The following is a 26,856-nucleotide window of genomic DNA, read 5'->3' as shown; positions in this document are numbered from 1 at the left end:
GCATTCCCTTTGAAGAAGCAGGCATATGGTCTAGGGATGCTACCATAATCAACAGTGATCCAGCACATAACCTCCATGGTGAGGAGCATAGTGGTTAAGAGCGGTAGTCTCATAATCTGGAGAACCGGGTTCGCGTCTCCGCTCCTCCACATGCAGCTGCTGGGTGACCTTGGGCCAGTCACACTTCTTTGAAGTCTCTCAGCCCCACTCACCTCACAGAGTGTTTGTTGTGGGGGAGGAAGGGAAAGGAGCATGTTAGCCGCTTTGAGACTCCTTAAAGGGAGTGAAAGGCGGGATATCAAATCCAAACTCTTCTTCTTCTTCTCTTGCCAGCTTTTGTTGTTGTACTAGCTGTGGTCATCCTTAACAGGAATAGCCTGGCCATGGTGATCCATGTACTGGCAGTCTTGAGGTTGGGCCGCTGCAGTGTAATCTATGTGAGGTGACCTTTGAAGTCATTCCAGTAGCTGGTGCAGGATGCAGCAGCTGGGCTGTTATGTAGGGAGGCTTGCCTGGCACCTTTGTTATGTATCTTTAGGCTTCAGGCAAAAACATCCATTTTCTGTCAGGCTTTTGGCTAATTAAGCAATCTATTCCTTTTAAACTGTGGGGGTGGAGGGGTTATTGTTTTTATTTGTTATTATAGCATGTATTTTTGTGTTTTTATATTGTAAACTGCCCTGTGATATTCAGATGCACCCAAGATCTAATTTTTGAAAATCTAACTTTTGCTTTTGAGCACATAATTTATGTCAGCAAGTAATTGCAATAAACATAAATTATTTGTGGCTTTCAAGTTACTTAGGCCATGCATTTACTTCAATAGGTCTGTTGTGGAGTTTGTTCTTGGGTACTTTGGCAGGTCTTTATTTTTTAGGTCATGTTTGCACCTCAGGTGAATTATTTTATTTAGAGCATTTTTAATTCTCTTGAGTCACAAGCTGTTTTACTCAATCCAGACTATATTTTTTGGAAATCTCAACCACACACTAGCTGTGTTAACGAAGTTCAGTGATAATCAACCCATCACATTCCTTGAGAAATTGAGTCCTTTGTTTTCATTTTGCTTTTAATAGAAGTATAAAGATGTGGAACCAACTCTGAAGATCAAAGAGGTGGATGGCTTGGATCTGGTGAAGAAGTTCTCTGAAGAGATGCAAAGCATGTTGGGGAGAAAAGTAGAAGCTGTTGAGGTAAGTATTCAAATTCCTCCCCTGGCAAGAGTGAAAAAGGAAAAGAAACAAAAGTAATAAAAACAGATCATCCTCCAATCCAGGGGTAGGCAGTATAGCATTTGCCAGATTTTGGTAGACTCCCATCGTGACTCATGGTCAGCGTGACTCTTGGTCAGGGATGATGGGAAGTTGTAGTCCAACAACTTCTTGTCTAGCCTGACCTATTCAAATCTTTCATTTTTATAGTTTTCTCAGTTAAACTTGTTGCACACCTCAAAGCTGCAGGGTGCGGCGAGGAGATAGTGTACATGGTGCTTAATAAATAAACATGGAGGAACAGATTTCTTTAGTCGCCTTCCAGAAGAAAAACGCTGTAGCAAGCAGAGCATGTGTTTTGCATGTCGAAGGTCCCTGTTTCAGTTGTTGTAACCTGCTCTGGAATTTATGGTGAAGGGTGGGTAAGAAAGTGAATAAATAATAATATTTTTTTAAAGAAAACATAGCTCTCTCATGCTATTTGTAGTTTTGCCCCATAGTTGTCTATATTTATTTACTGAAGCATCCATTTTTGTGTGTCTATCTGCGTGTTATAATTTCTTTTCAACTGAAATATGTGGATTACCTATGCAGTTACAAAATAAAAATAAAAATACTGTGCTGGCTTAGTTGGTGCTGTTGGCAAGGTTTATAAATGGCTATTTGATCCTGCTCTAATAAACCCAGGCAGACTGTTCTTGGTTCATTGGTTTTGTGACCGTGGTAACAGCCCTCTTGTCTTCATCTTTGTAGACTTAGTAGATGAAGGACTGTATGGTTGTTTTTCCTCTGGGTTCTGTTCCAAAAAGAAATGTGCATCCCCCCCCCCGTTGCTTCTCTGCTACATCCCCCCCCCCCCCATAAAGATTGTGCTTAATAGCCTGAAAGGCTGTCCAGGGAACTGTTGGAGCTGGCTAGGAAAGACTATGAATATAACCAGCTAAATTTAACCTTGTAGCAGGAAAGATGTCCATTGATCTTTAAAACACTCCTGCAAAAAAAAAAAAAAAGTTACATGGGGGGGGGGGAATACGAGAGGGAGACATTGCACGTACCTTTGTAAATCAAGAAAATATTTAATAAAAATACATTAAAAAAAAACACTCCTTCAGCACTTTCTTTTGGGTTAGGCAAGATATGGAGACCAAGAGTAGGGTTACTATGGTTTCTCCCACTCCCGCCCTCTCCATCTGACAGGTGCGCTATGTTTTTAGACACCTTATGACAGGCAGAAATTCAACAGGTGACAATTTTCTCACTACCACATCTCCACTTTGGATAAAGCTGAATGTGACATCCAACTGTGAAAGACATAGAAACCTCCCTTGGGGGAAAATGCGGTTCTCCTAAACTTCATTATTTTAGATTTGTTTTCCTCCCTTTGAGTAATACTTTGGAAAAATCTTGAGCGTCACTTCACATTTTATTATTTATTTTACAGCGTTTGGTTGAGGCAGCAGAAGATGCAGATCTGTATCACGAGTTCAATTCCTCATTGGATGTAAGTCATTCGTTTATTGCAAGTGTTTGTTCCAAATTCCGCCACACACAAAAAACATAGATCTCGGAAGAAGGCTAGGCCTTGAACTGTCCCTGACATTTACTTCTGTATGCAGAGAAAATTTCTTCGTATGGAGAAACATTCATTCACATGAGCGCCTCAGACAGGGGGAGCTGGACCTATCACATTCCTAGACATTGCCTTGCCTCAACATCTGGAGGGCACCACGTTGGCTATCCTAGGAGTGCAGTTTTCTCCACTGGATGCCTGCTCCACTTGTTGTGAGCCTGCTAAAACTCTCTGGACTGAAATTCTAAACATCCTATTAATTTGTGGAAATCACTGATGAAAGTGTTATGGCATTCAAAATGAGGTCTTAATTATAGTGCAGGTGAAAAAGGCGTTACCAACCAGCCATATATTGGTGGTTTTCTAGTATTGCCCCTTGTGGGAGAAGGCACTGAGTGAGGCATTTGTAGCATTTCTTCAGAGCCCCAAGCAAGCATAGCTTGGGTGCCACTAGATGCCTTGCCACATTTGCCAGAAATCACTAGCTAGCCTTTTCTGCAAAGGCACACAAAAGTGAATGGCATTGCCACGCACTGTGGATTGGTCTTAAATTGTCATGTGGAAGCCATGAATTTGATGGTCCTTCTCCATAAAGATGCAATACTGTGCAAATCTACTTGTCATAGGTCCCATTTACTTTGGTAGGTCTTACTTTGCTGGGCTGGGCAAGGGTGACTTGTAAACATCCATATGCACATAACATTCAGCAACCCCTGCTCCCTTATTTACCCTTTTCTTTCTTTTTTTGCCTGCATACAACTTCCACCTGTAGTATGCAGCTAGTATCGGGTCCTGAAATATTTTTGCCCTAAGCTCCTGCACCAGATGTATACAAGGCAGCACTTTGGTATTAATACTTTAATGGAAATTAATGAAAATTGACAGGAGATTAGCCCAACTTTCAGTAGTACAGAGAGAAAACAGTTTTGATATCTCCCAGTTTAGCAAGACTCCACATCCTCATTCCTTCACCCAGTCAGCATTTCCCAGTAGAATATGTTAGTTGGCTAATGGACAGATTTTTGATGAGGAAGTGATGAGGAAACATTAAAGGGAAGGGGAACCTTTTCCTCCAGCCAAATAATAATCAATTAGAGAATAATTCTTGTAATGATTGCCAAATTGCATTAAGTATCTCCTGATTTATCTCTCCTGTAGAACATGATTCATTGTTTAATGGGCAGATCTAAAAGATATTCAACCCAGTCTTCCAATTATAGGCATAGAATATGATTTCCAGAACTGTAAAATAATATGCTTTGCTACAAGCAATGCTGTAAACAATCCAGAGTTCAGCAGAAACCTACTACCTCACAGGGATGCATCTCAAAATAAGGTGATTAAATCAGCGTTGTAGCTTAATTAATTCCACAAATCTTTTCCACAGGAGCTTAAGTAAGAGAGCATTTTCAAATCGCATAGGCCAGACTTGCTTGTGAACATTTCTGGCATTTATCATTATTCATATTTTTCCTGTATTAAACAGATTTATATGATATCAACCCAAGGTCTCTCTGTGCTCAGTTGTCAAGACAGCAGATTTATGTTTGTTTATTTTTTTAAAAAAAGAGGGGCATTAAGCAGGCCTTTGAGTTTAGTTGCCTTGATGCAGACCTCACTCCCTAATTCAGCATTTAAGTCAATGCAATACAAATAGAGGATTCAGTTAGCTATCAAAGACTATCAAGGTGTATGTGGACTGTATGGAGAGTCTAGGCAGGAAGCCAGAGCAGAGGTCACTTTTAAGAGGGCATACAAATGTGTACAGTTCATCATTCATCCCAATTATCAATATCCTTGCTACTCAAACTTTGGCATCTAATGATCTCCCAGTATGCTGGGAGTATGCAGGCAGCCAGTTAGCAAAACTGCCAATTACTTAGACATTTTGTGTTGCCGAGGCAGTCTAGAGGATTGAAATTCAGCTGTATGTTTGACAAATTCATCAGTGTTAAACCCAGCAGAATATAAAGTGAGCCTGAGAATGTAGGTCAGTGGAAAATCCAGTGCCTGCATGGAATGTGCAGCACAGGCAGGAGATGTGCAGCTTATTCCTTTATCGTAAGTTCAAAGAAGGGGTAGGGTTTCTGTACCTTTAATGGTTTATATAGAAGGGGTTTATATTCGGCAGTCTAGCTTATCTCATCCTTGAATGACAACAAAGCATAACAGCCAAAAAATCCCAGAAGCGTACTTTTGAATCCATATGCAATATCCAGTCACTTCTGGGGAAAGACTGGTGAATGTTGTATATGGGTCTTTGTTTAATATCAGTGAAACATTAATTTATTAACAGTAGCAAGTTGCTCGTTTGGCCTTAGGCTGGGGGGGGCAGGGCTTTTTGTCAGCCTGAGGGCCACATTCCCTCTCTGGCCTAGTCTCTGGAGGCCACATGCCAATGTTGGGTGTGGCCACTCTAGATAAATGACGCATATGCATATACAGCATACACTGCACTCACATTCTACATATACATACATACAGCATACTGAATATGACACGCACACTGACATAACCAGAAGCTTAATTGGAATTAGGAATCTAGAATCTTGGAATTTGGTTGGGTTGGAATCCTTGGATTGGCTCGGGACTGTTGCAAGTTTGCCTCAGGTGAACAGGTGTTTTGCGCATTTTTATTTTTTGGTTTTGCACCAGAAGATTGTAAAGCCTTGTGTGGGGGTTTATTAAGGTATAAACGAATGTGTGTCTGGGGTAACTGAGGTCATGCCAATGTGAAATTTAGGTGCTGAAATCTAATATACTGTCTCTCTATTTTTTCTTCATCCCCAGATTAATTATTACAATGCCGTTCTCATTAACGAAAAGGATGATAAAGATAATTATGTGGAGCTTGGTGATGAATTCATTCTGGAACCAAATGAGCACTTCAATAACCTGCTGGTGAACACAACATTAAGTGACATACAGCTTCCAACTAATGTTTACAACAAAGGTAGAGTATTTCTGTGTTTATTCTACTGGTAAGGCAGCAATAGAGCCAGAGATGAAGTATCAAAATTTAGCTGGCAACTCTAGGAAGAGAGGAAAAGATTGACCATAGACTTGCATGTTATGTATGTTTTATGGGAGGAAAATATGAATCCTTGTGACCCACATATGTGGGTGAGTAATAAAATAACCAGCTGGGTGACTGGATTCAAAAACAGAAGGAATGAAGGCAGGCAGGCAGGCAGGCAGGCAGGAGGGCTGACATTCAACAGGCTCTTCCCCTTCAAGGAGCAAAAACTGCTTGAAGGGGTGATTTGGATTATGTAAATGATACAGGAAGGGAATTGTTAAGCATCCCCAATCATTGTGTTGTTTTACTGTTCAAGTTATTTAGCATGAACACACATACACCTGAACTTAGCAAAAAAACAAAAATAAAATTGATTAAGAATGGAGAGATCAATTATAGTTCTCTCAGAGTAACCTGCAATTTGTCCCTAGTTAGCTGAGTTTCATCAGTACCATCTCTTTGGTTAGATTTTGTCCGGAAGCTGGGCAAGGAAAGACCTACAGCAAAGCCCGAGGAAAACAAGTGCCACTCACTGAAAATATTGGAGCAGTTAGTTTAATGTTAGATGTACAGTGGTACCTTGGGTTAAGTATTTAATTCGTTCCGGAGGTCCGTTCTTAACCTGAAACTGTTCTTAACCTGAAGCACCACTTTAGCTAATGGGGCCTCTTGCTGCCGCTGCGCTGCCAGAGCACGATTTCTGTTCTTATCCTGAAGCAAACTTCTTAACCCAAGGTAATATTTCTGGGTTAGCGGAGTCTGTAACCAGAAGCGTATGTAACCTGAAGCGTATGTAACCTGAGGTATCACTGTACTTAGAATAAGGCATCTTGATACATTGATATTTGTTAGGCTTCTAGTCCTCATGAAAGAAGAGGGGAGTTTGGCTAGATACTGTTGGTGGAGGACGCTGGTGCATCTGTATCCTCTATAGGTTTGTTTGTTTTTATTCCTTCTCATTCTTTCTTTCCCTTTCTTACTATTGTTCCCTTATTCCCTCTTTTTGTCGCAGACCCTGATATTTTGAATGGGGTTTATATGTCTGAAGCACTGAATGCTGTTTTTGTGGACAATTTTGAAAGAGATCCAACTCTCACTTGGCAATACTTTGGCAGCTCTACAGGATTTTTCAGACTCTATCCAGGTAAAAATCTTCATGCCTATCTGGCCTTTTCTTAGAAAGGTTTCAGGCTTAACTGCACGTGGATTGAATGAAGCTTTACCCCCATGAAAATAAAAGATGTGAGCTCACAGCCCCAGATTTAGATTGCAACTACAATAAGGAGCAAGGGTTAAAGCGTTCCTACCCTCCACGCCAGGTTCTGATCTTGCTGTAGGGCTGTGTATTTGCAATAGGGATGTGGAGGGTGTTCAATTCAGTTTGCATTTAAAGGCGAACCTACCTAGTTCACATTTTCCAAAACAATACATGAACCCTTCCATGACAGCCAAGTAATAAGTATAAAAATGTATGTATTGGGGGAAAGTATGCATTAAAATGCATGTATTAGGGAAAATAACATTTTAAAATGTTATATTTTGGGAAATCACTCTGTAAAATTGTGTGTATTAGGCAAAATTGCAGAGAAATGTGGGATTCATAAACATATGGAAATGGGAAGTACTAACCGTAAGACTGGGAAATTAGAAACTGGGAGAAACAAAAAGTGAAACATTTGCCCATACCTAGCATGCAATTTCTGAAAGAAAATGTGTGCCCTCAAGGGGCAGACCATAGCATATAGTTTGGCCCTTAATTATTCAAAGAAAAGGAGTACACTAAACCAAAATCAGTTCAGAGATGCTACAATACACCAGCCTGTGGGAATGTTCAGGGAGGCAGGTGAGGATATATTGTTTAATAATATCCTTCCCAACTTGCATTAGCAAGTCCCTTTACTTAGCAGAGTGCATCCCCCTTTTTAATACACAGCAGTTTGCTTATTGCAAGCTCATTTGAGTCCCTCTTAAAAAGAATAGACACGACAGGTCTTATTAAAGTCAATATAAAAGTAGTTTACTCACAATCATTCAGTTCACAGTTGGATCCCTGAAGGCAGACTTAGGTTACAAAACTATATATGGTGGTACCTTGGTTTACTACCATAATCCGTTCTGGAGGTCCGTTTGTAAACCAAAACACGTTGTAACCCAAGGTGCGCTTTTGCCAATGGGGCTTCCAAAAAAAAAATTGTTCATAATCGGGGGGAAAGAAAAAAAAAGGTTGTAATCCAAAAAAAGGTTGCAAACTGGGACATGCACTTCTGGGTTTGACATGTTTGTAATCCAGAACGTATGCAAACTAAGACGTATGCAAACCAAAGTTCCACTGTACACATGTGGAACTATCCCATAAGGGAGTTAGTTCCTAAGTGACTGCAGACAGGCTGTTACATGGAAAAGCAAAAATGGAGAAGAGCAAAAGGAAGGACCTGTGCTCCCTTGCCCAGATTAGGCCTCAAACACTCACATGGCCTCAAGTCACATGCAGAGGTAATTTGTCACAGCTCAGGAGGAAACAGGAAGTTTGACTCCTGGCTGGTACAAAGCATCCACTAGCACGTTCACTCTAGGAATGTTGTACTTGACTGCTATGTGCCTCACATCCCACATAGCCAATGTTAAGCATCCTTAGGGTGCATATTGACTTGGAAGTTGGTCCCACCAAACTTGGAAAACACTCATAGACTGTGGATATTACATCTAAATCAGGGGTTCCCGAACTGTGTTCTTTGGACCACTGGTGATGTGCAAGTTTTGTTTAGTTGGTCTGAAAAAATCAGTTAAAAATCATACAGCATCTAGCACAGCCTATTACAACTGCTACAACAGGCACAAAAGCCCTCAACTGGTCTACCAACACCACCCACAATATTCATGTTGTCCATGGGAGAAAACTATAAACTAGTCAAAATAAATGAGACAAAATAAATTGTCTTGTTTGTGCCCATTCCCTGCAGTTCAGGCAGGGTGAGTACACAGTAATAATGATGAATTTAATTAAATTAGGAGCCTGCCCATGACTGATGACCCTCTGTCTCATACATTTGTGTCAATGAGGCTTATTCCAAAGTAAATATGCACAGGATTGCAGCCTCAGAGTTAGTTTGCTTTGCAGTTATGATCTCTGCACAACTGATAGAGAGTTCAAGGTTTTTGGATTGTGTTTTGCTTCACTGTGTAGAGAAACCCCAGAATAAGCAACTGTTATAATATTGTAATGCTGGGAAAGGGCCTAGTTAAGGTTCTGATGCTTACGTAATAGGGCTGCTTGTATTCCTGTGTGTGCCAGATCCACAGCAAAATTGTTTTGATGTCTCTACAGGAATAAAATGGACACCAGATGAAAATGGGGTCCTCTCCTTCGACTGCCGAAATCGAGGCTGGTGAGAGATTTTGAAAAGATTTCATACTCCTGTGTTTGATTTGGAGGGACCCAAAGTTTATTCTTCCTTCCAACTTTTGCTTCCCTCTGAGATTTGTTCTAGATACTATCAGTGGCACTTTCTCTGTTCAGTTTTAGCTTCTCCTTCTTGTCACTGTCTCCAAAGGGAATGCTAAAATTGCTCCCTAACAGTCAAGGCAAGTGTTTATGTGTACACATATGAAGATTTGCCTCTCCCTATATCATCTACCTGTGACTATTCCCTCTATTACGCCGTTGAGTGGGGTACATTATGTAGTAATTACATAGAGCAAGGCTTTTCAGTAATGGCACCCTCCCTGTGGAACACCCTCTCTTTAGAAGTGTGGTTGGCACAGTGTTAGAAACTGAGATACGAAAGCTAGGAGCTAAATGGCACCTTAAACCTAGGTTATGGGTGCAACAATGGAATGCACGCTTTTTTATAACAAGAATACAAAGCTGAATGAATGAACTGCAGCTAAAATAGTATGTTCATTTTTCACATGGCCTCGTCCTTCCCCTTCCCAACCCCTAATATTCTTAATATTCTTCCCTTTTTAGGGAATTTGTAATGACTGATGTTTTAATGTATTTTTAACCTTCTGTTGGAAGCCACCCAGAGTGGCTGGGGAAACCAGCCAGATGGGTGGGGTAGAAATAAATTACTACTACTACTACTACTACTACTACTACTACTACTACTATTATTATTATTATTGGGTCTCTTTTCCAGAGAGTGGCTGGAAATGGGGAGCCAGAAAAAGGTCCTCCTTTCGTTCCACTTTGCAGTTTTATTCTGAAATCTTAGGTGCAGTACTGCGCCCAGAGTTCAGAAACTGCTTGCGCTAACGAAATTCCCTGTCACAAAATGTACCTAGAACAATGGGAGTTTTGAACACCGGGTTGCATTGTCACTTTCACCATTTTGGCACCAAGTTAAGAGCTGCCTGTTTGCTCAGGCATTTTTGTGGTTTAGGTGTGAAGTTGATCCTGCTCTGGGTTTTTCACTGCTCCTTTTTTATTGAAAGGGGTCTTATGGTTTTATTATAGTGCATTATGTAGTTTTATGTGTTGTATTCCACACTGGTATCATTACAGGTGAAGGGTGGTTTATAAATATTTTTTAAAAACCAATACTTTAAAAATACGATCAAAAGAATGAGAGGACCAAGCAGTCTAGCATCCTCTTTTCCACAATGGTTAAAGACAACCTTCCCAACCAAATGTCTTACAGATGTGTTGGAGTGTGATTGTCATCAGCACTAGCGAGCACAGCCATGCTGACGAGGGGTGATAGAAGTTAGTCCAAAATATCCAGAGAGTGCCAGGTTGGGGAATGCGAGGTTAAGCAGATGCTACTGGAAAGCTCACAAGCAGAGCTTGAAAGCAATAGCTGTTGCTTCCTAGTAACTGCCATACTGTCTGTGTAATGTCTGGCTGCCGATAGACCTACCCTGCATAAATTTGCCTAAGGTAAAGGTAAAGGTAAAGGTACCCCTGCCCGTACGGGCCAGTCTTGACAGACTCTGGGGTTGTGCGCCCATCTCACTCAAGAGGCCGAGGGCCAGCGCTGTCCGGAGACACTTCCGGGTCACGTGGCCAGCGTGACAAAGCTGCATCTGGTGAGCCAGAGCCGCACACGGAAATGCCGTTTACCTTCCCGCTAGTAAGCGGTCCCTATTTATCTACTTGCACCCGGGGGTGCTTTCGAACTGCTAGGTTGGCAGGCGCTGGGACCGAGCAACGGGAGCGCACCCCGCCGCGGGGATTCGAACCGCCGACCTTTCGATCGGCAAGCCCTAGACGCTGGGCTTTTACCCACAGCGCCACCCGCGTCCCACAAATTTGCCTAATCCTCATTTAAAAACAGCTAAACTGGTGGCTGTCACCCCTTCTTGTTGCAGCGATGTCCATAAATTAAAGATGTGGGTTGTGAAGAAATATGTTCTTTCATTTATTCTGAATTTAGCACAAGTTCTTATATTATGAGGGAGGAAGGAAAAGTTATGTCTGTCACTTCCTCCGCACCTTGCATAATCCTATCCTTCTTGGTCATTTCTCTAAATTAAGAAGCCCCAAATGCTTTAATCTGTTCTTCTAAAATGGTTGTTGGGTTTGTTAGAATCTATGCACCACCTTTCCTAAGGCAGGGTGTTATTACTGTTGTTGTTTGGTTGTTGTTACTTGCCCTTCAGCAGGTACCAGGATGACTACAACAATCAAAAAGTTCTGTATTAAAAACAGTTAAAACAAATTACAGTGACAGAAATATGATGGGTCCTGAAGACACACGCTGCAGGTGTCAAAGGGCCATGTATTCGGAGGATGCATCCTTAGATCACCACGCTAAATGCTCTAGTAATCTCCTGCTTGGACTACTGCAATGCACTCTACGTGGGGCTACCTTTGAAGGTGACCCGGAAACTACAACTAATCCAGAATGCAGCAGCTAGACTGGTGACTGGGGGCGGCCGCCGAGACCACATAATACCGGTCTTGAAAGGCTCCCAGTATGTTTCTGAGCACAATTCAAAGTGTTGGTGTTGACCTTTAAAGCCCTAAACGGCCTCGGCCCAGTATACCTGAAGGAGCGTCTCCACCCCCATCGTTCTTCCCAGACGCTGAGGTCCAGTGCTGAGGGCCTTCTGGTGGTTCCCTCACTACGAGAAGCGAAGCTACAGGGAACCAGGCAGAGGGCCTTCTCAGTAGTGGCGCCTGCCCTGTGGAACGCCTTCCCATCAGATGTCAAAGAGATAAACAACTACCTGACATTTAGAAGACATCTGAAGGCAGCGCTGTTCAGGGAAGTTTTTAATGTGTGACATTTTAATATATTTATAATCTTTGTTGGAAGCCGCCCAGAGTTGCTGGGGAAACCCAGCCAGATGGGCGGGGTACAAATAATAAATGATGATGATGATGATGATGATGATGATGATGAAAGGAAGCAATACATTATTCTGATTCTACCATACAATCAGATCACTTCTTCTGGCTTGGATCATGTGTTCCCTGATATGCTCCAGGAACCTCCCACTAGTGCCACTCTTGCACACTTACATGATATTTACTGCTTCCCTTTCTTGTTCCTGTCAAGGTACATCCAGGCTGCTACATCACCCAAAGATATTGTCATTGTGGTGGACATCAGTGGGAGCATGAAGGGTTTGCTCCTGTCTATTGCCAAACACACCATTGTCACAATTTTGGACACGCTGGGAGAGAATGACTTTGTTAATATTATTGCCGTGAGTACAAACTCCTTCCTCATTTGTAAACACCATCTCCCTCGGAGACAATGGAACTAGATTTTAGTTTGAGAAAGAGCTCTGGGTTGGCACTGGATGAGCAGATCAATATATTTCTGGCCCATGTCCCTTTTGCTGCTGTGTGCTGCTATTTGCCTGTGTTTGCCTGTTCCATCCTGCTTCTGCACTACTCTCCAGACTTTTAAGATGCACAAATGTTTAATGCTTAAATCTATATTTCTACATGTATTTTCTCTCAAAATATATATTTATAAATCTCTTTTTTTTATTGAAACTGGCATTTCTAAATGCTTTTTTTTTTTTTGAACCAGTATCTATTTCAGATTGATAAGAAAGGGTAAAAACCACTTGATAAGTAAGACTGCAATACTGCCCCCTACTTACCTGGCAGTAAGTTTCATTGAATTCAGGAGGACTTGCTTCTGAGTAAACATGGTTAGGGTTGCACATTATCCCAGGAGGTGTGGATCAGGTTAGTTCCTATAGGAATTCACAAAGATCAAAACATCTAGCTCCCAGCCATTTCAATTTGTGTTCCAACCACCATTCACTGATTGGTTAGAAGAGGCTAGAGAAATTGCCCCATGACCTTTCTTTCTGTTAGATATGAAGCATGACCTGCTCAGTCCAACCTGTGAGCCACTCCTGTCTGTGGTATGCTAGGGAAGGCCATACCTGGATACTTTCACTTTCTTACAAAAATATAATCACATGAAATTTTAAGATTGCCCTCATGCTTCATGAAAGGGACTTTCTTGATTGTTTTGCTTGCTCCCCCCTTTTCTTTTGCAAAGAATGCTATGCCCAGATATGTCCCTAGTCTCAACAATTTGTTGCATGACAGAAATCGTTTAGAAGTATTTACTTAAAGTCATCTTTAGTCTCAGTTATCAGTACCAGAAACTGAAGACAGCTGTTAAAAATAGTCCTTGCTGCGATCAGATTAAGACTTTGAACCGGCTCGGGCAGAGTATTTATTCTCAAGAGCAGTTTTCATAGGATTAAAAGACAACAGAACAATCACATTCTCCGCTGTCCAAAAATAACTGACTAAATGGCTAACTGGTCATTTGGGTGAGCTCAGGGGTGGAGAGAGAGAGAGAGACCTGGAATGGGAGAGGAAAGGATACCCACAATCGTGTCTGAAGGCTAGCCACACTCACCACACTCACTCTCTGCTCCCCCCTACCATGCCCCTGAGTGGTTTCTGGCCTCTCACTGTAATTTAGCCTGTAACTAAACCACCCACTGACAGTGCATCAGTCTTATTTAGAATGAGCTTTCATTTCTTGGCTCTCATCCAGTCCATTAGCAAGGGAAGACAACATGTATACATTCCCCCCCCCCCAAAAAAAAAATGTTGTACCCTTTTGCAAGCAAATTTCTCTAATATAATGCATCTCCTATGTTATTTTTCCACAAATGTATGCATACTTTCTCCTCACATGAATGTTTTGTCCCCATTATGTGGTTTGAAACCTGCATCACAAAATTTGGAGAAATGTGAATTTGGAAGGATAACTGTTCCAGTTCACATATTATTTCAGAAAGTACAAACTAGGCAGCTTTGTATTAAAATGTGAACCAAAGTCAATTTCTCCCTATCCCCAACCAGGGCTGACTGTCTCTCCTTTTAGCTGCAGCAGTAAAAGGAGTCCCTTTAAACACCACCACCTAGGGTTACTGCAGGACAGCTGAGGTATCTAGGGTGTCAAAGGCTGCAAACATAATCCTGATTTGCGAACTTTGTCAGGGAGTTAACACTGCCACTTGATCAGGTGCTCTGGCAAAATGCACCCACTCTGTGTACAGGAAAAAGCAAAGTGCCATGTCTTTAGAATGTAGCTGAAAGCCTGTGGGTTTTTATACCAGCTGGAGCATGTATTTAAACGCTTTGGGTAGTCAACCTCAGATTGATGGTCACAGCTGATGCAATACTTTGCCTACTTTTATTTTATTATTTTTTGCTGAGGAAAAACACAAGAGAGGCTACAAATCTCTGTCCTTAAGTAAGCCACTTTGCAGAAATATCCTTATTTGTTACATAAGTAGCTTGCTTTGAGACAAATCTATCTGCAGCAAATCGTCCCTGTGTCCACCCTGGGAAACTGACATGCCCTCTCTGCAGTTTAGACTTGTGTGTGGTTATTTCAATATTGTGTTTGCCCTGTTCATAATATCTAGTTTTCATTGTAAGCTGTTATTAATGAAGGGTGAGGTATTTAAATTTTAGTACAGTGGTACCTCGGGTTACATACGCGTCAGGTTACATACGCTTCAGGTTACAGACTCTGCTAACCCAGAAATATTGCTTCAGGTTAAGAACTTTGCTTCAGGATGAGAACAGAAATCGGGCTCCGCCGGTGCGGCAGCAGCAGGAGGCCCCATTAGCTAAAGTGGTGCTTCAGGTTAAGAACAGTTTCAGGTTAAGTACGGACCTCCGGAACAAATTAAGTACTTAACCCAAGGTACCACTGTACTAAATACTGCCTAGAACACATATGCTGTCTTTATCATCTACTGTATATCTGTATATCTCTATAAAGTATCAGGCATAGGCAAACTCAGCCCTCCAGATGTTTTGGGACTACAACTCCCATCATCCCTAGCTAACAGGACCAGTTGTCAGGGATGATGGGAATTGTAGTCTGAAAAACATCTGGAGAACCGAGTTTGCCTATGCCTGCTCTTTATCTATCTATGTTCTATGTTGCTTTTCATAGGAAACAAGATCCCAGTGGGCCATAGTAAATTGCACATGAAGTGGCAATTCGAATCTCTCATTTGGCACTTTAAGGACTTAACACATGTTATTATGGCAGAAGCTTTTGTGATGAATTGAGTTCAAGTGCCATAATGGCTTGTGCCATAATTAAATGCCTTGGCCTTTAAAGCAGGTGTGGGAGTTGCTGTCTAATAAGCAGTGAACAAAGGGAAACACTGAAGAAAATCAAGAAAGAGGGCAGGAAATGTTGCCTGAATAATTCTGGCACCATATGGGCAGCATCTTATTTTTACCGTCTCCAGAGGGATAGCCATAGTACTCTGTTGTTGCAGCAAAACCAGCAGAGTTTTGTGTCACTTTAAAGCTGTGGTGCAGAACCTTTGGCCCTTCAGATGTTGCTGTACTACAACTCCCATCAGGCCTAGCAAGAGTTGCCTGCCAAAGCTTTGCTGGACTTGGCTCAGTCTTGTGAGGGTGGGGGATGGAGTAAGAGCAAACCAAGAACTTAAAAATTCAGGTAAAGATCTTACTTGTGGAATGCAACAGGATATTGGCAACCAAGGCTATCCACTTCTTAAATTACACATATTGCTGGCATTTTAGTGAGGGAATGTCTAGTGTGAATCTATGCCTTGATTTGTTTCCAAAGAGCATGGGGAGGTATTCTGTGGAATCTTGCATTTTAAAATGTATGCTTTCAAAAGCTGTGATGGTTGTTCTTTATTCATAACAATATCTCCTGAAACCTTTGAAACTCTCTAAGGAAGATTCCTTTTCTTCTAGTCACTCTACCCCCCCCCCCTTTTTTGCCTTTACAGTACAATGATTATGTTCATTATGTTGAATCCTGTTTCAAAGGGATCCTGGTTCAAGCAGACAGAGATAACAGAGAGGTAAGTACTGGACTTTAGGGACATATTTAGGCGCATTATTGAGTGTGAACTGGTGTGTGTGTGTGTGTGTGTGTGTGTGTGTGTAATAATTTTAAATTTTCTTCTTTATAAACCACTTAGAGACTGTTTTAAATATTAAGCGGTATATAAATTTAATAATAATAAAAATGATTGTGCATTATTCTTTATCTCAGCCTGGTGGTGAAATCCAGATGTTTTGAACTGCAATAGGCATGGAAAAGAAATTCAATTCAGTACACATTTAAAGCTGAATTTATCAAATTTGCAGTGTCTGAAACAATGCGAGAATCGAAACATAGCTATCCTTAATAATTTGCACTGAATTTTGCTATGCAGTTCTCAAACCAAACAGTGTTTAAAAAAATGCATATATGAGGGGAATGTGTTGCTAAAAATGAACATATTGGTGAAAATAACACACACATATACACCATATACGTGTTAGGATTATATCTTTTGCAAAAATGTATGCATTGGTTGAAACTGCACACTAACATGAAATTAGGAGAAATTAACACAAAAAAGTTGAAGAATTTTCATAAGAATTTTAAAGTATGGAATTCACAAATTGCTGCAGAAACACAGAAAACTGTATTTAAGATTGGAAAAAAGAGAAGCTGCGAGAACCAAATTAGGCAGATTTTTCCATCCCAAGACTACAGTTCCCATCAGCCCCATCTAGTATGGCCTATGATCAGGGTGGTTGGGAGTTGTAGTCCAACAATATTTGGAGGGCACCAGGTTGAAGAAGACTAAACTGTCTAATGCTATGAGAAAACCTTTCTTGCTTCTTTGCTTAGCACTTCAAGCAGCTGGTGGATGAGTTGCAAGCAAAAGGTGTTGGGACAGTGAATAAAGCCTTGACAGAATCCTTCAGAATCCTGAGGGAGGTAAGAAATGTTGTGGGGATAAAGGTCTTTCCTCTCTCTCTCTCTCTCTCTCTCTCTCTCTCTCTCTCTCTCTCTCCATGCTGCCTTCATTCCATGTCCTGCAGCATTGTGGCAATTATGGCAATGCACTGGAGGAGAAGGAAGTTCTCCAGATAACAGTGACAAAAACCCTCTGTGACAGCACCAAAAGCTGCTGATGGGCATGTTGGCTAAAATTACAGCAAGAGAATATGATGTCAACATATTTGGACAGTGTTATTTTAGGAACGTAGGCACACACACACACACATTTATTAAGTGTTTGACTCTAGACTACAATGAAATTGTGATGTTGTCATGACAAAGAAGGATCGTAGAATTGTAGACCTGGAAGGGACCTTGAGGATCTTCTAGTCCAGGGGTCAGCAAATTTTTCAGCAGGGGGCCGGTTCACTGTCCCTCAGACCTTGTGGGAGGCAGGACTATATGTTGTCATGATTATGACCGACATTTTTGGCAAAAACCCTTATTTGGACCAACCCCAACATTGCACAAATGTGATTTTTTTTTGGGGGGGGGGGTGTTCCCTCATACACCCACACTGCTTCCTTTGCGTTTTACGCGTTGACAGTTATTATTTCTCTAGTAAGGTGGGGTGGGGGTGGGGGGCTGAGGTAAGCTCGCCATTCCTGTCAGCCCTGGAGAGTGTGTGCGCATCCGTGGGTGAAGGGAAAAGCTGTTGGCCACGCTAAGTCAGGCTGGCGCCGCTCAAGCAAAAACGTTATTTTCCCTGTGTGAGGGAAGATGAGGTGGAGGCGGCTGTTTTCCTTTCCATGGCTCACACCCTGTAGCTAACAAGCGGCCTCCCCAGCAGAGTGCAGAATTGTTGCAGAGTGCAGCCGCCCAGGCACTCCCCACTTCCTCTGACCGGGAGCACCGCCGCCACAGACACTGGTAGGCATCGCTCCTGAGGCGCCTCTGAGCCTCTGCCGCCGCAACTGCCCTTCCTGAGGTCAGTTGCCGGCATCTCCATGGTGGAAATCCGAACTGTGGCTCCTTTTTCCTCTTCCCCACCCCCCACCCCAGAAGAAAAGATTGCTGCATGTGCGTGACGGGTGGAGAAGGGACTTGTCTCAAGCAGCCACCTCACTTTTGACCCCCAAGCCTGGCTGAGTCGCAAAAACTATTGCTCACGCTCTATGCCGGCTGCCTGAATTCCCGGACCGTCCCCGGGCCAGATCTAGAAGGCAATTGGGCCTGATCTGGCCCACAGGCCTTAGTTTGCCAACCCTTGTTCTAGCCCAGCCCCCTGCAATGCAGGAATCTCAGCTAAAGTATCCATGACAGATGACCATCCAACCTCTACATAAAAAACCTCCAGCGAAGGTGGAGTCCACACCTTCTGAGGAAGTCTGTTCCACTGTTGGGTTACAGCTGTGGTCTGTAGTATCAGAAAGTAAACCATGAGGTTGTTAGCTCCCACGAGAACAGGTGACCCCAATCTGTTTCCTTAGCAATGATGCCATTGAGTTAGGTGTTGCATTTAATCAGAACTTTGTCCTTCATATTTCAGCATCATGCCAATTTATTCAGTGGTTTGAGAGTACAGAATGACTGATTGAGTCTGCTTTTCAAATGACAGAAGAGGTGGAAAGGGTTAGACTGGAGACATTTGAAGGAATGAGAATGAGATGCAATTGCTCTGCTTTGCACCAGAATAATAGGATTCATCCAAACCATCATATGTGTAACCCTACCAAGTGGTGCTTCAGCTAGAAATAGATATGCCATGATGATTAAATCTCATTAGTGCCAAGCAGCATAGTTGTACTACTGAGAAACTGTATCAGGGAATGGACAAAAAAACAGTCCAGTGTTGATAATGATGGTGGCACTAGTGAGCTGAAAATCCATTAAAAGCCACAAATTCTTCAAATTTAGGGTAGGTGAAATTTCGGGGGATCCTGGATTTCCATAGGCACAAAATAATTGTGTTTCACTTTAAACTGAACCCTCCACCACCACCCAATAGAAGCACAACTTTGAGAAAAGGCATGTGGACTATGTACAGCACAACAAATTAGTAACAATATGATACTCTGGACCAGTGTTTCATTCAAGCGAGGGTTTACCAATGCTGAGTCCCAGGATTTATTGTCCATGCCGGAGCAAATGCCTGCTTCATATGAAATAACCACAAAGTGTGCCTCAAGGCATGTGCAAAGTGTGTTCCTCTCACCACAAGAAGGTTGGATAAAAGGTTTTTAAGACAAATGCCTGACTTCTCATAAAACTTAAATAACAGCATTTCTTATTTTAGAAATTAAGATCTAGATCCCTTGGAAATGCATTCGGAATAATAAGGATTCTTACTAAGGTTCTGCTTCTGAGCAGACTCTCGCTGTAATTGATCAGAGTTTCCCCTAGGTCATAATTAAGGGCTTTTAAATAAGGCCATAATTTAAATGACGTGGGAGGGCTATAGCTCTTGCAAAAGGTCACATGCTCAATCCCTGGCATCTCCAGGTAGGGCTGGGGAGACGCTGTTAGTTGCTGTCAGTAAATGATACTGAGTTAGATGGACCCATGTTCCTAATCCTGAACCTTTCAAGTAAACTCATTTAATCCCCATTTGTACCAGTCAGATAATTATTATCACTATTGTTTCCATTCTGTTTCCAGTTCAGAAATGCTGGTCAAGGAGGTCTTTGTAACCAAGCCATCATGCTGATCACTGATGGAGCTATGGAAGATTACGAATATGTCTTTGAAAAGTTCAATTGGCCCGATCGTAAGGTTTGTTTCTTAAGTGCTGAATGTTAAAGAGTAAAGAGGACAGATTGGTGTGGAATGAGTCAGGAGCTGCTGATCAGGTACTGAGTAGCACACGGTGTTAACCAGCAATGCAATGCTATACGCGTAGGCCCCACTGAATTTGATGGGAGTTACTCCCGGGTAAGTGATAATAAATCAAGGGTGGGGAAGCTTTTTCAGCCTGAGGGCTGCATTATTTTGGGCAACCTTCCAAGAGCCACATGTCAATGGTGGGTGGCGCTATAGGCAAAAATGGGTGGAGCACCAAATGTAAATTTTACCTTTGTACAGGAAGCTAGTTTCTATACACATCCACACACTGCTCCGTATTCTCCATCCAGGCAGTCAAGAGTTCAAGGACACATTCCAGCCAGGTGAAAGTGCTCAGGGTGTAAAGTAGGACCAGTGAGGGGTATGGCATGCGAAGAGTTCTAAGAACCTGGCAAAAAGGCGCTTTCCCAGAGCCTGAGGTTCCAGACCCCTGTAGTAAACAATAGTAACAATATTATTACAACTACTACTTATAAAAATTAGAGTAGTAAAGTAGGAAGTGCTCAGTGTCTATGAACAGTATCCAAGTAACATGTCCCATCAGCTCAAGGATTTCTGCTGGTGCAGAGGAACTTCCTTGCCCTCTTCTCCACTGACTCTTCCTCCCTAAATCTGTTCCAGAGCGTCGCAAGATTATTTTGGGGGGGGGGGGGGTGCGCAGGAGTAGATTAGGGTAGAGTTCCATTGTGCAAGTGGAAATTTTTGCGCTGGCAAGATGTGTCAATTGGATAACATCCTATAACTGGGGGGCAATTCATTATTTTAACATTTCAAAATAGTCTGAGCACATCACTTACAACTGTTTTCCAAATAGCAAACTCTAGTATGTGGGTATAATAGCATTTCACAGCAAGGATGCATTATTGTTTGGTGGGAAAATATGATACTCCTTCAACTGATGTATTTGCTGGTAGAAGGATGTTAAGATCTCCCATAAGTACTGCTTACCTTTGCTATTTACCCTTGATCTTTCCAAAATAGGTCTAAAATGTTATTTTTACTAGCAGGAACTCTTTTTCACATACTTTTACCAAGAGAACTCTATTGCATAATGTCAGTATACAAAACGTACAATACTGCATATCTTTCCCATTCCACCTTACAGCTGTGAGATCTAGAAAAGGTATTTCTACTGAATGTCAGACAAATAGGCTATTTTACATTTAATTCCAACGTCTGCATTTTTGCTTCACAGGTACGGGTTTTTACATATCTTATCGGGAGGGAAGTCAGCTTTGCACAGAATGTGAAATGGATAGCATGTAACAACAAAGGTAAATAACATCCTTTGCTGCAAGTCATTTATCATAAGCAAACTGCAGCCATCCCTTCTTAGACCTTGGCCTTTGTATAACCTACAAGCCTAGTTTGAGTCTGAAAAGCTCCAAAGCTGCTGCAGTAGACAGAATGGATTCTGAGATATGTCTGCTACTTAGCCTGTGCTGCCAAGTGCCTTAGAATTGTGAGAAGGATTGAGTCGGATATAAAAGGGGGCTGAATTAAGGAGTTTTTAATGAGGTGGGGAGTGAATGCAGCAAGATTTGATAGAAAGAGTTTTGGTTGGGATTTGTTGCTCCTTAAATTGTTTTCAACGTGGATACTGTATAGAGTTTGGCTAGGATACATGGGATGAAGGACCTTAGGAGGCATGGGGTAAAACAAGAATGGAGAACCTGTGACCCTCCAGATTATGTTGGATTTGAACTTTTATCAGCCTGAGCCAGCATGGCCTAAGATCAGGGGTGTTGGGAATTGTAAGTTCAACAACAGTTGGAGGATCACAAATTCCCCATCACTAGGATTAAGAATGATAGAGGTAAGAACGCGACGGGGCATCTTCAGATTGGTAACTTTTGATGCAATCAAACAAGAAGTTGTACCTATTTCAATTTATTCTAAAAATGCATGTCCTACCCTTCATTGGATTTTCTGGAATGTCCTCCAGCTTGTGCTAGACTTCAGTGCACACATGCAAATAGGATTTTGCCATGTTTATATGTAGTAAAACCTGTTTTGGAGACTGAAGCAACTACTCCAATCGGTAGAATACAGATTCAGACATGGAATTCAAGGAAGCTAACTCTCTTATTGGGGGCGGGAATACTTATTATTTGTGTTAGGGTACTACACACAGATATCAACTTTGGCTGATGTCCAGGAGAATGTAATGGAATACTTGCATGTACTCAGTCGACCAATGGTTATCAACCACGATCATGACATCATATGGACTGAAGCCTACATGGACAGTGCGGTAAGTGTTTTGAGAAGTGGTAAGCTTTAAGGTGGGTGAGAGACAAAGGTCTCTTAGAGTTGTTTTCTGAATTATTACTATTATTTATTAAATTTATATGCCACCCTTCATCCAAAGATCACAGGGCAGTTTACAACATAAAATACACATATAAGTTGGAAGTAGTTAGCAGCAGCAGCTGATTATTATGAGTACTGCCTTTTGAAAAGGTTCTACAGATGTCATTTAGCTGCTCTTTGCTTCTATGTGATATCCTTGAAATTCCATGGTGATCCAGGCATAGCATGACTTACATCAGGAATGGAGAACTGAATCTGGTGAATGGGTCAGATCCCAATGTCCCTCACCCTGCATGGGCCAGGTTTGACAAGTGAGCAGAGCTGTACATCTGCCGATCAACTGATAACACAATTTTTTGCCTGCTTTGTTCATTCATTGCAAGCCTTGATTATCAGATTGGGGCTTGCAAAGCACTGTGCATGGTGTTTTGTAGGCACTGCTGACCAGTGGTGGCTGCAAACCCCCTTTTGGCTCAGAAAGGATCCAGTAGTCTGCTATAATTAATCTTTTAACACATATTTACCTGCCCCACAACTGACATCATATGACATCAGGTGGAGGGTAGCTAGGCATGATTTGGTCAAGGGCCAGGCTTCACAGGCCATATGGGGCTAATTAAGTCTGTAGGCTGGAGGTCCCCCACCCCTGACTTAAGTGGTATCTCTGTCCTCTGTGAACTCTGCAGAGACACTTTATAAAAGATTATCAACAGGAAAAGAGATTAGCTTTTCAGCTCAGGAAATGGGTCACTCAGCCTCCAGCCCAGTGGGGCTTCAGTGCTGTAGTCTGTTATCTGTCACACAGAGGAGCTGACATACATTAAGGTGTCAAGTATTGTCCTTCATGACTTACTCCAAGATCCAAAGCAAGACTAAGTTTGAGGAGTAGAGGAACAACACATAGAAACAGAGATTCGGTTTTTTGCTTTGCTGCAAGTTTCTCCTACCAAAGAGACAATCTGGCCCTGTAATTGTATAGTGCCTTGTCTCTTTGGCAGTGGGGACTTCTGTGACCAAAAAGTAGAGTTCCCACTCAAATTTTGCACAAAAATAAATTCAGGATGCATTTAGAGGTTTCTCCTCAGGAGTGAGGCCCTTGAGCTGTAAAGGATTCCCCATCACTGATGTATTTCTGCCGCTTGGCCATAAGTCTATGCCTACTGATGCAAAGTGTGCACCATAACACTTTAGTGTGAACCCCACTAATAGATCAGAGTTGATGTTCTTCTTGGTGACCACTAGAAAACAAAAAAAGATGATGTGGCCACGTTTATGTACTTTGTACATGTTGCCTCAATTCCCATATAAGGCATCTGCTTACGGCATCCTTGGGCAGTTGCCAGGTCCCCAGTGACACACTAGGCTCCAATATAGATCCTCTCCTTTTCCTCCCCAGCCCACTGCTCAGAGCTGTACCACCTTGCTCATGTATTACAATCCCATGGAGATTGCTGTAATGGAAGCATTGTGGGGAATGAAGGGCTAAAGTAGATGTGATATTAAATGCATTTAGCATGCTAGCTTTCAGAAAAGAAAATATCTTCTTGGAACGGGGGTGATATCTATCAGGATCATAGCAGCTGGGAATGGAACACTTAACCCCTTCCTCCCCTGCTGCAGTCAGAATCACTCCTCTGAGGGCAATGCCCACCCCCCCACCCCGCCCAGTGCGAAAAGCAAGGGAGGAAAGGGTGAAACTCCTCCTTCTTGCCCACTGTGATCCTGATAATTATCTGACCCCTCAGTAGCAGATTCTTGAATTAAATACTTAAAATACACATTAAATACAAAAATGCATGTACTATCAGGTCTAGATTGGCCCAGAAATGATGACTAAAGACAGGTGTCTGACACTAGTTGGAGCACATCTTCATGTGCTGCTGCTGTCCACACATGCCCACAATTGCCAGATGGGCCCACCACTGGAGGAGGGGAGGAGGCCAACTAGAGGGCACAGGGTCCCTGTCAAACCCAGAGCTGTCACTAAAAAGGTGCATAGCTATTTATTCTCTAATGTGAGATTGGACATGAAGTTTTCGTGGTAGTTTGTTTTGCCAAGCCTACTGTATGCTGGAAGTTGTCAGCTGTGCAACTTGCATTGTGTTTTATCAGTCTTTGCTTTGGACTGTTTCAGAATGGTTTTGCTCCTGGGTTATTAGTTTGCTCTTCTTACATTTCATGCTTGCATTTGTCTCTGCTGCTTACTGTATGTATCATTAGTTTGTGTGTTCATTTGTTTGTCCATTCATTAATGTGTACATTCATTTGTCACCCACATCTCTTGCTAGCTGCCACAATCTGAGGAGGTAACAATCTGCCTTGTGTTCTGTGAACGCCAACTATTTCTCTGGGTGTCATTAGTACATGTTCTGTACTAGTTTATCTAGCTGTAACTATGCCATACATCCACAGTGGGGAAACGTTGGCTGTACAGCAGTGATAGAGCTATACAGCATGGGAAGGATATGGATAGCTCTGGATGTATTTGTGAGGTTGTGATGTGCTGTTGTAGAGTAGAACTTCAGAGCACGGCCCATGGGCTGGAAGTCTCTGGTACAAATCTCCACTCGACTACAAGCTCACTGGACAGCCCTGCACAAGTCATCTATATTAAGACTGTCCCAGCTTAAAATAGCAGAGTCAGGATTACACAGATAATGTATGTGAGGTGATGTGAATACTTACAAAAGGCTCTCCATAGGTCTGAGAAACATTGATTGTTTGAGATTATGTACAGGAAGTCTCTTTATTTCCTTTCATTCATTTCATTTCATTTCTGATATATACTACACACACACACACACACACACACACACACACACACTATATCTATCATCTATCTATAGTGTGTGTGTGTGTGTGTGTGTGTGTGTGTGTTTGTGTATATATATATATATATATATATATATAGTTTGTGTATATATATATACATGTGTGTATATATATACATACATACATATATACACCCACCCACCCACACCCATACACACCCACCCACCTATCCACCCACCCACCCACCCATATACCCACACATACCATGTACTGCAGCATGTTTAAACTATGCTTATTTCTGCTGCATAATTTTTCCAAAATTAATGTCAGCCAAATGATTAAAAAATTCCAGCATTTGGTTTGTCTGGCTGCTGCTTTGATTGGTTGGCTCTCAAGGACCCCCATGCTGTGAAATGGTGATAATAGACCACTTCTTGACTTTGCTAAAGGGGAACAGCTGTACCAGACCAAAAGGGTTGCTTCTCCTGAGAATAGATACCACGTGTGTGTCCGTGTTTTATTTGTGATGTCTATGTTTAGTGTTTTATACTGTAATCATTTCATGCACACACACCCTACATTATCTGTTTCAACCTTCCAATTTTCCAAATTCACTGTCTTCTGTATAGTGCCATGTCAGTTTATCCTTGTGCGATCGCCATTCCCGTTTATCTGAGGTCCTGGTAAATGTCTCACATTTGGGTAGGCCCTCTGTGCTCTGCTTCTCTCCCCTGGTTTTCATGTATCCCCATGGTGTCACCTGCATTAATTTATCTATGTCTTTTTAGAATACATTGTATATATTGTTCATGCACCTATGATTATCATGTGCTTTGGCTATGTCTTTGTGCCTCAGGCGATGCCATGTTAACCTGGACATGCATAAGCGTCGTCACTAGTAAATATTATATTCCACTTACAGATGGGTAGCCGTGTTGGTCTGCCATAGTCAAAACAAAAAAAATTCCTTCCAGTAGCACCTTAAAGACCAACTAAGTTAGTTCTTGGTATGAGCTTTCGTGTGTGTATCTGAAGAAGTGTGCATGCACACGAAAGCTCATACCAAGAACTAACTTAGTTGGTCTTTAAGGTGCTACTGGAAGGAATTTTTTTTGTTTTGATTATATTCCACTGTTTTGGATACTCCCTGCCATCTTTGATAAGGCACCTTTTTCACCCTCCTCTAAATGGACCATTTTTCTAACATCCCTTAGGCATTTTTTTTTTAAGGGTGCTTTTCAGTACACTTTTTCTGCTGCATTTCCAGTGGTGGCTGGTTCCCCTTATGCTCTTACTGCTGTCCCACTTGCTAATATGCTGCTTGTTTTCTATCTGATAGCTCTTTGCATCTCAAGCCCAAAGCCTCTTGCTCATGACAACGGTGGCTATGCCAGTTTTCAGCAAGAAGAATGAAACGGTAAGCATGATGCTCTCAGGGAGATACTTCTCAGTGTGAAAGCAGAGAGAAGGCTAATGCAGTGGCAGATCTTCATAATATGTGTCCTGTGTGAGGCTATTTGTCTCTGCAGCCCTCGTGGCACTGGCTTAAGCTGAGCTTTGGGAAGGAGGCATGAGGCTCTGGTGGAGTGCTGGAGCCCTCCTATCTCCTTCCAAAAGCTCAGTAAGCACTTGCCCGGCTTTGGGAAGGAGGTAGGAGGACCTCCTTACTGAAGCCAGGCAAGCACTTACTAGGCTTTGAGAAGACACCCTCCTTGGCTGCGCACCTGGTGTGACTGAACAGCTCGCACTACCCTGAATCCACCTTTGCCTAATATTGTGATTTGCAAAAGTGAAACTATATAAAGGATAAGTAAGCCTTCTGACTCCCTTGGACCAGTGGGCACATTCTGAATTTTTAGAAAGTACAAAGGAGACCAGTTACAAAATGGCTGCCACAGGGTATGTGTTGGTAGGTAGATCTTG

The 26,856-nt window shown here is 42.1% G+C and overlaps 1 protein-coding gene across 3 annotated transcripts in view; it reads left to right on the top strand.

The window, feature by feature from the left end:
• The window catches only part of CACNA2D4 (calcium voltage-gated channel auxiliary subunit alpha2delta 4), a 164,363-nt gene that overhangs the window by 18,673 nt on the left and 118,834 nt on the right, over positions 1-26,856 (top strand). For all 3 annotated transcript variants that reach the window (XM_077935165.1, XM_077935163.1, XM_077935162.1), the window contains exons 2-13: positions 1,077-1,193; positions 2,653-2,712; positions 5,572-5,734; positions 6,813-6,944; positions 9,126-9,186; positions 12,304-12,454; positions 16,019-16,093; positions 16,915-17,004; positions 19,666-19,779; positions 21,044-21,122; positions 21,969-22,102; positions 26,273-26,350. In XM_077935165.1, the coding sequence (XP_077791291.1) occupies positions 1,077-1,193; positions 2,653-2,712; positions 5,572-5,734; positions 6,813-6,944; positions 9,126-9,186; positions 12,304-12,454; positions 16,019-16,093; positions 16,915-17,004; positions 19,666-19,779; positions 21,044-21,122; positions 21,969-22,102; positions 26,273-26,350 (1,254 nt within the window). The remainder of the gene's footprint in view (positions 1-1,076; positions 1,194-2,652; positions 2,713-5,571; positions 5,735-6,812; positions 6,945-9,125; positions 9,187-12,303; positions 12,455-16,018; positions 16,094-16,914; positions 17,005-19,665; positions 19,780-21,043; positions 21,123-21,968; positions 22,103-26,272; positions 26,351-26,856) is intronic.

This window comes from Podarcis muralis, chromosome 10 (genome assembly GCF_964188315.1).
Source record: "Podarcis muralis chromosome 10, rPodMur119.hap1.1, whole genome shotgun sequence".
Taxonomy (NCBI): Eukaryota; Metazoa; Chordata; class Lepidosauria; order Squamata; family Lacertidae; genus Podarcis; species Podarcis muralis.
This window is presented reverse-complemented; position numbering and strand designations above follow the sequence as displayed.